This window comes from Hylaeus anthracinus, unplaced genomic scaffold (genome assembly GCF_026225885.1).
Source record: "Hylaeus anthracinus isolate JK02 unplaced genomic scaffold, UHH_iyHylAnth1.0_haploid 11981, whole genome shotgun sequence".
Classification (NCBI taxonomy): domain Eukaryota; kingdom Metazoa; phylum Arthropoda; class Insecta; order Hymenoptera; family Colletidae; genus Hylaeus; species Hylaeus anthracinus.
In genome coordinates, this window is record NW_026534329.1 from 6,266,546 (window position 1) to 6,279,599 (window position 13,054).

General features: G+C 37.0%; 1 protein-coding gene across 2 annotated transcripts in view; it reads right to left on the bottom strand.

Moving 5' to 3' along the window:
* Positions 1-13,054, bottom strand: part of LOC128885613 (voltage-dependent T-type calcium channel subunit alpha-1G) — a 98,022-nt gene that overhangs the window by 67,435 nt on the left and 17,533 nt on the right. For both annotated transcript variants that reach the window (XM_054139715.1, XM_054139714.1), the window contains exons 2-3: positions 1,789-1,900; positions 484-617 (exon numbers count right to left, since the gene is read on the bottom strand). In XM_054139715.1, coding sequence (XP_053995690.1) covers positions 484-617; positions 1,789-1,900 — 246 coding nt within the window. The remainder of the gene's footprint in view (positions 1-483; positions 618-1,788; positions 1,901-13,054) is intronic.

Genomic DNA, 13,054 nt, shown 5'->3' on the forward strand with positions numbered 1-13,054 from the left:
ACTAAAGGGACACCAAGGAGTATTTGGAACAACAAATAAGTCGGAAATAAAGAATGTTTTATGTTGTAAAGTAGCATCCAATGACGGGAATCATATAGATCTTTTAAAATAACTAGAAGAATATTCTTTTGCAATATTCATCATCAAATATCTTTCTTTTTATAAATGAACCTCAATTGTATCTATAACATATATCTTATCAGCCGAAATTAAGAGTTACAAATTATTTTCAAAATTTGTAATTCTTTTTCCACATCAAGATGATCAAGTATCGAAAACTGATGTTTGACCAAATTACAAGTGAGACTTGTAGTAATGTATATCCCAATGAAATGAACATTATTGTTTGCGACAAAAGTCATCGAGTTGGATAGATGCTTAGAGGAGACTCGGAGTTATTATCTTTTCACGTTATACGAAGTGAGAACGTGTAAGACAAGGATAATTAGGGCCAGGGGTAAAGGATAATTGATAAATGCTCACCCAGCCGCCACGATAAAAAAGTCCAGTCTGTTCCACGAGTCCGCCAAGTAAGTTCCTTTGCCGTATATTCCCATCGCGACCATTTTGATTGTCATCTCCAAGGCGAAGAAGGCGAAAATGATGTCATCGAACATCTGTAAACAGGGGTGAAATGGTAGACTGATTAGGCCGCAGGACACTTAACTCGATCAGGCGTAATTGATCGAGGATACTCGACTGAAGTTCCATTACTCGCCGACACCAGATGCTGGTTTCTCATGTTTGCCTCCGTTTTCTACGTTACGTGCGAATTCCAAAGCGAGGTGCAAGGTAAACTGTGCAATTAATCAATCCCCCCTACGCCGCGGCTTTTGGGTCTAATTCAACCTCAGAGTGCTACGCGAATTTCGTGTAGATTCGCCCGTATTCCCGAAAGAGACATAACTGATTACAAGACGAACGTATCAGGTAATTCCAGAAATAATATTATTCTGGAACGTGGGCTTTTATTTATTATTAACGACAATTACAGGCATCTATGATACGCATATTAACCCTCCGTTACATGAATTTCATTTAATGTTTCAAAAAGAAAATTATTAATTGGTTAATAATATCTTTACGAATTAATCTACGAGGTAAGCAATAAATGTCACGATCTGTTAAAATATCAGATGCTTCATAAAACATCATCCATAAATCGTGTAAAATTTGTTCAATAAAGTTTACTTAGTACTTACTGAGTACATTACTCAGTGGTACTTTGATAATGAATTTTATCGTTCATGTTACCTTGAAGCAACAGAAAGAAAAGTTAAGCTTACTGTTCAATCCACAAAACAAAAAAAAAAAAAATGCCTCTTTATTATAATCAAATATACACCAAGTATACACATATGATTTCTCTTTCCGTATAGGAAATGGTTTTTATAGTAACCTCAATTGTTCAAATTTAATATAAAAATGAACATATTAATTATGAATTGACCTGGTCCGAATCTACATTAAAAATAGAAAACGATTACCTACCAAAAAGAGAGTAGTAACAAGGCCATCTCGCACGGAAAATTAATTGGTTGCATTAATTAGAATTGTTAACCAGATTTATGATTTCAACGTGCACACTGTAATTGGAGCCATTGCGAGCTCTAAATTACGGGGGGATTGTAATTGTAACGTTTTTCACTTTGCAAAAATCGAAATTCGAAGGTACAGTAAATGGAAAAAAAGCACGCGAGAACAAGCGCGCTTTTAATAATCTAAATGCGTGAAATGAAATTTTCGTGAAATGTGTGAACAGGTACATATACATATATACCTACGTACTTGTAATATTTTGCAGCGATGCGTTACGCACTGGTCGTCCACGCACGGCTGATACATCCCCAGTGTAATGCAGTTCAAGAGAATTACCATCATGCTCACTCTTTCGAACCACGTGATACTGTGTTAAGGAAAATGATCTAATCGTGTCCTGGCATTAAATATACAAAATAAATCTAAATGTTGCATTAAGTATGTATACATCTATCGCTAACAACTGTGGTTTTCATGAGTTAATTAACCCATTGATGTACGAATTTCACCCTATATATAGGGTGTTCGGTAACTGGTGGTACAAGTAAAAAGGAGGTGATTCTACATGAAAGAATAATTCTAAATAATAAAATAAAAATTTGTTAAAAGCTTTGTTTTCGAGAAAATCGACTTTGAAATTGCGCTTTGATTTTTATTTATGGAGTCATACTAAATCAATTGTGTATTCTGAAAAAATCACAAATGCGAGGCAATTGAAAAAAAAAAGATTATCGGAGCCTCTCATACATTAAATCAATCGAATACGTTGGAAAGCGTTCGTAGAAATTTACTTAGCAAAGCTTCACACGAAAAATTGTTATTCTACATTTTCGTCTCATTTTTTTCACGTAGAATCATTCCTTTTTCGCTTGTGCCACCAGTTACCGAACACCCTGTATATTCATGCAGACATTATTTACTTAATCCATAGTTCGAGTCAATTTTATCTGTTAGAGGAACTCCTTAGTAATCTAGTAGTACTAACTAAGTATTATAGTGGAATACCTAGAAAATTTTGTTAATTAAAAGAATAACTTCAAACGAAAGGTGTCATATACAAACAACACTATGCAGCAAAAGATGAAACATACAAATTTATTGAAAAGCATCCTTTTTCATTGAAAACACTCTCGCAATTTATCCAAAGAGAAGAAGTACACCACCGCGAGTCGCTAGGACACTTTCATTTATTATTCGAAGCGCGGTGGCTACGACCCCAATTTATTATTAACCGTATTATTCTATTACAAAGTGCCCCTCGTAAAACAGGCCACCTAATTATTTTCCTCATTTATGGGGACACGGAAAATGATTCATACGTGACTTGAATGGTTTCAAAGCGCGAATACGCTGCGAGAAAATTGCTTTTCAGCGTCACTTCTTTCGAGATGTATCTAAGGTCACCCATGTTCTTTTCACATGAAAGTGCATACTAATTTCTTTCGTACATTGTAGCTGACATGAATATATGCATTTAGTCGTGTATAATAATATGACTCGAAAACGACCTTGGACTCGTGGTCTTGGAACGTATGAATTCAAATATGTATCACACATAGATCCTTCAATTCCTCAAGTTTCAGCGACAAAGCAGGACAGTCTATGAATATAAACAAACATGTTTACCGTCGCGGAACGGAATGAAACGCGACTGCATTTAGATATTAATTCACTTTCTTCGTTGCTGTGATAATAAATGCTTGCATTGCAATGTTGTTATCATGCAAATAACTCTCACGGTCGACGTTAAGTTATAGAGCCCAAGGTCGCTTTAAGGTCACGTTATTAACCATGTACATCTTTGTAACCTGTTTTCGCAATTATAGAAAAGTATTCCACCGCGAAACGTTGGAAAGCTAATTAAGAGAATACGTGGGATCCGGTGCAATCTCTTAAATAATCCGAAAATGTATGCTGAAAGGATGACTGAACGACCGTGAGCCTCGACAAACCGCGAACACTGCGCCATTTTACCAACTGCTTCTGATTTCAAAGAGTCCTGGCTAGTCAAGAGTCCGATGCGGACGGAGTTACAAAAGAGTTTAAATTACTCTTTGCATTTTATCATGCAGTGAAAATATTGAGAGAGCGAAATTAAAGCAACGTTTACCGTACCACCGTCTGCATTAAAGAGAACTGATTACACTGTCCTTGGTATAATACCGGATAACCTACGCGTCAAAAGCCAACTTAATATTACTTCTCTGTAACTTCTCTATATATTATAGAATTTTTTATGGTAGCTTATGAGGTAAGAAATTGGCTAACAGCTTTCAAATTTGAGATAACGTGATTACTATACCTGGTAATATTGAAGGAAATCTAAGAATATTGGTAGGAAATATTTCAGTGGTTTTAATTCCTGGATCAACTTCGGAATTTAAGGATTGGACGAAACGTAGGTTTAGGATAAGTGCAACTAATTCTGACCTGAGATATTTTTGTAAACTTTTGCCACAGGGGTTTAAAATTGTTTCGAGTGTTGTTCTTGGATGGATTGCGTTATTAGACTGTTATAATATTGGTAGAAGGAAATATTTCAGTGGTTATTTCCTGGATCAACTTTGGAATTTAAGGATTGGATGAAACGTAGGTTTCTTGGAAGGATTGTGTTCTTAGACTGTTGTGAAAACATTGGAAGAGGTGGAAGTAGGTAATTGATCTCTTCAGACAAGAATTTTGATTGGAGTTAATTCTGGTGGTAAATATTCTGACAAAGTATTGGTAGCAGAGATTTAAATTGTCCTAGAGGAATGTACAATGTTTTCTTTAGAAATATGTCTTTCTGGTCTCTATGAACACAGGGTGAATCTTTTAACAGATAGGCGTACAAAAATGATATGTTTATTTGCAAAAAATTCAAGGTAATCTTGTTAAAGGTCTCTTGAAACCATGCAAATGCTGATAAGAACATTTTTAATCGGCCTGCTGATAACAGAGTAATCTCCACTGGTCATGATTCGTGCTTCACCCTGTATACTGACAGAAGTAAGAGAAAATAAAGAATTAATCTCTTCAGGGAAGAATTATTGAGTGTAATTCTTATACAAAATATTTTTGCTACTTATTAGTCGTAGAAATTTAAGTTGTGCTGAGGAAAACGAAGTGGACAAAAGTAATATTCACGAAAAAAACACCGGAAAATTGATAGTAACCTTCAGAGGAAGAATAATTTTGCTTTAATTAAACAACGAACGGTATCCATCGATTTAGTGGTGATATTACCATGCCATATAACCGGGAAATTTAATTACAAGAACTTGTTTAAAATTTTAGAGGACACTTTCACGTTAGAATGCCTAAAATATCTTGAAATCTAAATTTACACGCGTGCCACAAGTATCCATAAAAAGTTTGTAGGGCGTTTGCCGTTATAGGTTATAAAGTTTAGGGTACAAGTATGGTACTCCGAGTTTATGAGGTACCTAGATAGAAAAATTCCGCGCGGTACAATATCCACCGAAGCAAGAAGCTGATTAACGTACATACCGATGAGAAAAAGTTCTACTCGCGAGGGAAAATCCCAAACATTGCAATTAAAAATATTATGAAGTTATAGAAAAATGTACGAGTGTCTTGGCGGTACTTTACGTTTGCTTTTTGTTCGAGTTCGCTCTAAAGCTATGAAATCATCCTCGACTCTACGGAGTAGGTAATTTTTGTTTAACTTAACCAGTAACAAAGTCCAGTGGGGAAAGGCTTGCAAAATTATTTAATTTTTTTATAGTATTTAATGTAATTGAATAGTTATATTTTGAAGTTTTCATTCAAATAGAAAGTCTTAGTGCCAAACATGGCAATTCATTTAATAATAATAAAATTATAGCAAAATGTACGAGTGTCTTGACAATACTCTGTTTTGTTAGTATTTTATTCGAGTTCGCTGTGAAATCATTCTCGACCCTATTTTACGCAGTAGGGTCCTTTGCCACTGCCAATAGAAGACCAAGTATACAGGCCTAATCCACCGGTTACTCTATAAGCTCAAGACCATTCTATCGCCACTTGTACGCACTAATTTAGCGCAAGTAGTGACGTTTTTAGCATCGTATCGTCACGGAAGGATCGATCGATGAGACCAGACATAACTGATATCTTGCAAATCGATCACGGTTGCCAAGTGACTACTACCTAAACACTATCCTCCTCGTTGCGTGACTTGAGCTTTCTTCGATGATAGATAAATACTGGAACGATAATATTTCACCTGCGATCATCGCAAGCCTAGCCTCACACCTGTTTCCTTAACGAAAACCATGATTGCCCCGTGAATTATGACGTACCTGAGTATACAGCAATCTTCCACACGATATTCGTTGCCGTAAATCATCGAATTCCCTTGGTAGATAGAACACAACGAGTAGAAAAACAACGAGTTTTCCCAAGTGGACACTTAAATTTCCTCATCGTCTGTCACGTGTAATTGTGATCATGAATATTTTCATTTAAAATAAAAGATTCTTTTTAAAAGAAACTTTATATTATATCATTGAGATGTTCATCTGTATATACTTAGAAAATTAGGTAAACGGAAGAAGATAAAAATTGTTAAATTATACTCTGATACAATATAAAACTGTCTTCTTCACGCGAATCCAATAATATATTACGGTGATCGAAAAGTGATCAAAATGGCTTCGACTTGGACAGGTTTCTCAATGAAAAATCGAAGTACATTTTTAAAAAGGAAATCGAACTGCCTCTTCGCTGACCGAAGAAGGTGTTAGAAAATAATAGGAATTATTCTGTTGATTGATTGTATTTATGATTTCTTTAATAAATAAATGTTGGTAAAATGTTGGTTACTTTTCGGTTCACCTAATAAAAGAGAAAATAACGTTCAAGTCCACGCGATGTCGACAAATAAAGACATAAAAGGAATGTGAAAATTATTTCCCTATGTCAAATATGCACAGTGGAATGAATAACAGGGCGGAGGTAGCTTCGTTCTGACATTCTGCTCGAAAAGGGCAATTGTACGTAGTAATTACGTTTTCCAACCGTTGAGGCACGCTGTAGCCAATGCATAAGTCATTATCGCGAATCCTACATACCTCATTGGATAAACTCAGACTTACCGTAAAACCACCCCTAATGCTTGTGAATAAACATGGGTTAAAGAGGCATAGTCGCTACGTTTGAAGTTTGGTCGGGTATTAGTATTGCGAGCCCTGCATTACAATGCGTACGCTTTTCACGTAATTTAATATTTACTTGCTGCACACGTTTTAATTATACGTTTAACAATACCTCGGAGTTTGGAGTTTATTTGTTGTTCGAAGGGTGAAATGAAGAGATCCTGAATTCGCGACGTGGTAGACTTACGGGGACAGGAACTACAGGTCTTTCAGGAAGAGATTATAAAATGTTATAAACAATGTCCTGAGGAAATTGTCAAACTTTAAGGGGCTATTTTCTTCACTAAAACCTTGTTTGCTTCGTAAAAGTGCGATCTATACATTAACGATAAGGAACTCGATATAATTTAACGGTTTCTAGTTTTGCATGGCGATAGAGCAAATTTTCGTGTTTTATTTTAGCCCAAAAAATCGACGTTTCTTATATATTTTGGCCCATAACATTTAAACTACCGAACCGATTGGAAAACAGTGTTAAAAACAATCGTTGGAGATTCGATTACCTTTAATATGGTATCTTACGCGACCCAGTCAGACGTTTCTAACTCGAGATATGATCTGAAATATGAAGCTGTCTCCGAAAAAATAAAAAAAAAATTCAAAACCAAAATCTCGAAAACCTATCCATAAAAAAATTGTTCAATGTGATTTTCCAGTTTAACAGGTCAAAATACGTAAGAAAAATATAGTGGTATTGAATGTACATTTTGGCTGTAAACTAGTGTAATGAAAATATTAATAATTGCACTGCAGATGTTAATGCAACTTCATATTTTTATATTCACAAATGAAGAACAGAAACTTCAAGTAAGTTTTGTCTTTTAAATTCTGTAACGTATGTTTCATTTTTATTTATGCATTTATAGACATCCTTGTATATTTCTGTATATTTACACTTGTCATAAATGAATAAATATCCTCAGTCAAATGTTCAAACGAACATATAATATTGATTAACGCAACTTATGCGTACAAAGCGCAGAGCTTCGCTAAACAGAGAGCCTCACTAATTGCGGAACCTCGCTATGCTCGAGGTCTCACTAGGTGCGAAGCCTTTTGTGACTTAAACTGTACTTAAGTGTTCGTTCATATAAAATTAAAAAAAAAAAAAAAACGGATATAAAGCCCCTTTTAAAAGACTCTTTATATACCTTTTATTGTACCCAGACTGCGCAACTCACGTATTTCATACACTTTTTATTCAAAGACATTGTATTTGAAGAATCCTACTCGTAAAAAGAGCTTTCGAAAGGCATTAACTGCGCGACTGACTACTTCTCAGGAGATCTATCGCAACCGTAACGTTCGTATATAAATATTTTCATACTTTGCTCGCGAAAACCACTGATAAAAGCATTGGTTCCGTTTCCATGAATAGTGTCTGATAAGCGTATCGTTTCTGGAAGCGAGTTTTCTGAATCAGAAAATAAATGGCTCGTACGTAAACACGTTGATGTAACGTAAACATCAACATAGATTGCGCTCAATAATTGCGCATCGTGACCTAGAAGAGACGGGAGTAGCGGTCTCGGTGCTCCGACACATAAGCGCGAACACGGCCTGGCAATTTGCGAGGGTGTGTGCGATATTTGCGCGGGGATCTCTTTTTAATAACATTAAAAGTATCTAATTATAAAAGCTCCTGAATATAAAAGATTTCTCAAAAAGACTTTTAGAATTTTCTATTTCAATAACTTTTATTCCAAATTAAATTGCGTTTAAGTTCAGTTTGAAAAGCCTGACACTTAGCTTCTAGCGAAGCAAGGTACGGTAATTAATGAGACTCTTTTTTTATATTAAAGAGAAGCATTACATTGAAGCATCACTAATTACAGGCCCTCGGAAGCCCCTATAGAACTTTGCTATGCTTCGCTAGGGGCCTCAATAAGCAAGGAATCTTATTAATCGCAAAGCCACGGTAAATCCAGAGCCTCGTTAACTACAGAGCCTTGGTTTCTGCGAGTCTTTGTTAAGCTAAGAGTGTCGCTAAGGGGACTCAATAAGCACAGGACCTGGTAAAGAAACCTTGCTTAACCTCGCTAGTCATGGGGCCTTACTAAACGTGAGGTTTCGGTAGTTGAGGCCCCAAGAAGCGCAAGGCCTCTCTAATCCCGAGTGCGGTTGCATCACTCTCGCCTTGCTTCAGATCTACACGACCAAATTTACATCTCCTCCAGTCCGTCGCATCAAAATGCACATAATTTACCTCCTGGCCATTTAATCATAAATGCAATCGGTCGATACGCTCATGGTGGATGGAGGGGAGGGTGGGTTGGGGTGGGTCAAGAATTTTTCCAAGCTTTCGTCCAACGGCTACCGTCGTCGGCCAGGTCGAAATTGCTCGGGCGCTGTTCCAGTTTCGCTCCCCGATTGCGAGGGTCTCGCAGCGGAAGAAAGTCGAGAGAGCCGAGGCAACTGTTGCTCGTGTTTTTATTCGGTGGTGATCTAGAGATGGCGCTTAATCGAGGTGGAAACGTGTTGCGGTGCACGCCGCTTCCCGCATTAGCGAAGCGCGAGTCGCGACACCCCAAGATTCGAGGGTTACACGGAGAAGAGAGCCTGGCGGAGGCCGGCCGTTTATTGATCGGACACACTCCGCATGTTTGTGGAAAGTAGATAACGCGGCAGGTTTCTCGCGATCTGTTAGAGGAAACGTTTCTTGTCCGGTTCCGTTTTCGCTCGACCTTGCTTCGATTTTGATTCCAACGCTCGACGAGCTAAACGGTCGTCCTGGGATTAGATAGTTCTGCGCATCCCCGTCTGTGTGTCGCTGGACGCTTGATAAACGAATAGCGAGCCGTGTCTGGCATGTCAAATTCATTTTTACCAGGAGGGCAGCTTACTATTTATAATTGTAATTATAATTATAAGTTAGGGCATGTATAGGTCCAACAGTTTACCATAATGCAAGCAGCGAGTACGCAATTATTTTGGAAGAATGAAAGTTATAGTGGATCACTATTTGACAATCTCAACGTGAATGCTTTTTTGACCGAGTTCTTTTTTAACTTAGAAAGTTTCGTCGAGGTTCTTTGTCAATTTCCAAGAATATCTTGGTAGGTTTATGATAATAAAGATAGAAGGACATGGTACTGAATAATCAACAATGTGAAATAAATATGAAAGATAAACGAGTGTGTATGCGATCCATGTTGCTTACTGTTTATAGTATTTGTAGCATATGTATATTTATAGTATATTACAATGGAGTGACTAATAAGTTACTAATTAATCTATTACTAATTAATCCATTACTAATTAGTCTATTACTAATTAATCCATTACTAATTAGTCTATTACTAATTAATCATTCTCTCGGCCATCCTAAATCATTCTTTATACAAAATATCTCACATATTATATCGTTTTGAATTGCGGAATAATAGATTGGAATGAGACACTTTACCTCGAGATTAATTCCTCATGTAAAACGGAATGGAAATGTCCTTTACCATTTTGCAATCCGACGCTTCGTTACTTACATATAAACAATTAAAGTTTATTAAAGTGACTCACAGCTCGCGCCATTTTATATGCCCATGCGTGCACCGACTTATGGAAATCTCAAAACTTAAAACTTTGCTTAAAACTTAAAACTTAAATAATTGCTCATATCTCGATAACGAAGCCTCGAACTACAAAGTGGAAAGGACTTTTTGGTTCACATTGACACACCATAAATTGATAAAAATTTTTAAATTTAATCCCTTTACAATATTGACAAAAGAAATTACACACGACCTATGCACTCTTATAAAACTCCACGAAACAAAGCATTGTCTCCTTGAACGCCAAGAGGGTTTCTTTAAACGTTCCAAGTGTCCTAACATTCACGGCCACAGGTGCGAATAGCTGCTTGCACGTGACTGGTTTAGTATCGCTTTCCAAAGTGATGGATCATTGTCAGGATGATGTACACGCGCCTGTAATTAGTATCGAAGGGCGGTTGATCGTAATCTATATATAAATTGTGTAGGCAGTGCCACGAGCAGTGGTTAACTCAAGGTTCTAGCCACGCAAATCCATCAGCTGGCAATCTCGGAATGGCTCATCTACTATTTCTGATGTAACAGTTTCCCTTAACAAGTTGCTTCGGCCGATATTCGAAAGAGATGCTCGAACGATCCGGATTTTCGATGAAAAATATCTAACATAAATCGCAGCCACCAACGGGCCTACGAATTATTTAGCTTCGCTCCAGATTCCGCCAGGATTTATTTCCCAAGTGGTAGAATGGATAGCGTCCGTTGCTATAACGCGTCGGGTCTAATTCGTTTGATGTATGTCCGTAGAATGAAAGACGGGAGGCTGCTATTTTAACAATAGCGCAGGCTATTAAACATTTACCGTTGAGATTCTATTGGTTTCGGGTCGGTGTCAGACCTAATATTAGATCGTAGTACCTAACCGTCATACAAACGGAAAAATCCAATTCCTTAAGCGATGTTCCCGTGGGTGTTTCATTCAGGAAATAACTTCGGAAGCGTTATAGTTTTAACAAACTTCATCGCCGCAACGTTTACGACTGGGGCGTTTCGACCTTCTTCGATATAAAGAAAACAGAAGTTTATGGACCGATGAGTGGTAGCAATGTATAAAGTATCAAGAAAGGTATGCGCAAATGTGCACTGCGAAAGGAATACTAAGTAGATATGTTTGTAGAACAAGGAAAACTTGATGTACGCAATGCACTTTATTTAACTTCTTTATGGCACTTGTTATTGAAAGAGAAAAATAGTACAGAGGAGAATGAAGAGTGAAATAAAAATTTAATTTGACGAAATAATAATGCAAGAGGCGAGGTGCAGCTGGAAACTGTTATAAAAGCTTTCCCTCAAATTGTTATTCAAAAGTACAAAAAATAATGCAGTTATACCGAAGAGAATGAAAATTTGATGTGGTAATATTTATATAATTACAAATCGTAATGTTTTGGTCTTAATTCGAGTCAGCTGCTAAATCTTCGGAAAATTTCCTTCATTTACCCAGTAGGTACATATTTGATACATAAATTTTAAAGATATGAATGGTATCGGAGAAACTTCAACCGGTATTGCGTGTAAATTCTCAATTTGTAAGAGTTGTAAAAAAATTTGAAGGTGAAATGGAAACCAGTGTTAGGATGAAAGTATAATTTATGCAGGTCCACTGCCTTGCACGCAACGTTGTTCACGCGATAACAGGGCGCTGACACTACCCTATTATATACAGTAAGCCACCCTCAAGTCTACACACACCTATTTAAAAAAAGGTGTGGAAAGCCAGAGTAGGCAAGCATGCGCGTCCTTATACAACTGTTAGAAATTTTACAAAAGAAATTGCGAAAGTATGCCTGAAATGCGCAGTATAGGTGTTGCGAAGAAAAGGAAACTATCATAAGTGATAGGAACGGAGAAAGATTTAAGTTTCGCCCAATTTATAGTTTTGAGGTTAGAACATAATCACGGATTCAAGAAATTCCTTTTCTTCGTGGTGTAATAAGAAGACAACTCCGGTCACTAGAAAAACAGATGATGTCGATTTGACGGAGTCAGAGTAGAAAGAAGAATGAATTTTTCACTAATTTTACAATTTTTTGTATCCTGCTTTTTTAAACGTTTTAAGAATAAAATATATATGTGTTTAAAAGAAAATTTTGTTCTCTGCATTCGAAGAATCCGTTAAATTTCAGGTGTTTTTTAGAACGGGGCGCAATAAGGAGGCAGCTCCAAACATTAATCCTCCCTCCACCACTCTGAAAAGGAAGGGTGGAATCCGGAACGACTTAATTTCATAATTAGTTGGATAGTATAAAAAATATACTATAATATACTATAATTTCTTTTTTAATTTCTCAAAAATTTGAATAATGCAGCTGCCTCCTCCACACCCCTCAACTGCAGACGTCGCAAGTCCTCGCTAAAACTATCTCGATAGATCCTTCAATTGCTTCCAAAACTACACTTTCTTTCTCCCCATCGTACATTTAGTATGCGATCCGAGGTACGAGTTTCGAAAGTCAATTAAAGTTAAAGGAGATCCACGTATGCCCTTTTAAGAGAAGAAAAATTGAAGAAAAGGAAAGAAAGACAAAAGTAGGAGTATCCACGAATTCACGTAACTCGAGGATTCACTCTACCTCGATGCGAACCACTAAGCTGGCAGGAGTTAGGTAGAGTTTGGAGCCTCTTTCTCCTGAAACTTCTTCCCTCAGCCAAAGACGATCCTTTCGTTTGCCCAACTTCAGTCACTTTTTCACCGTCAAGGTTCCTTCTTGCATTCGCGTAGCCTCCAACTCACCCATTTACGAACGTGATTGATGCACTCTTTTTCTACTGTACTCGTATTATGTTCGCGTGACATTGATTCGCCAGCATGAAACATTTTCGTAACGGGAT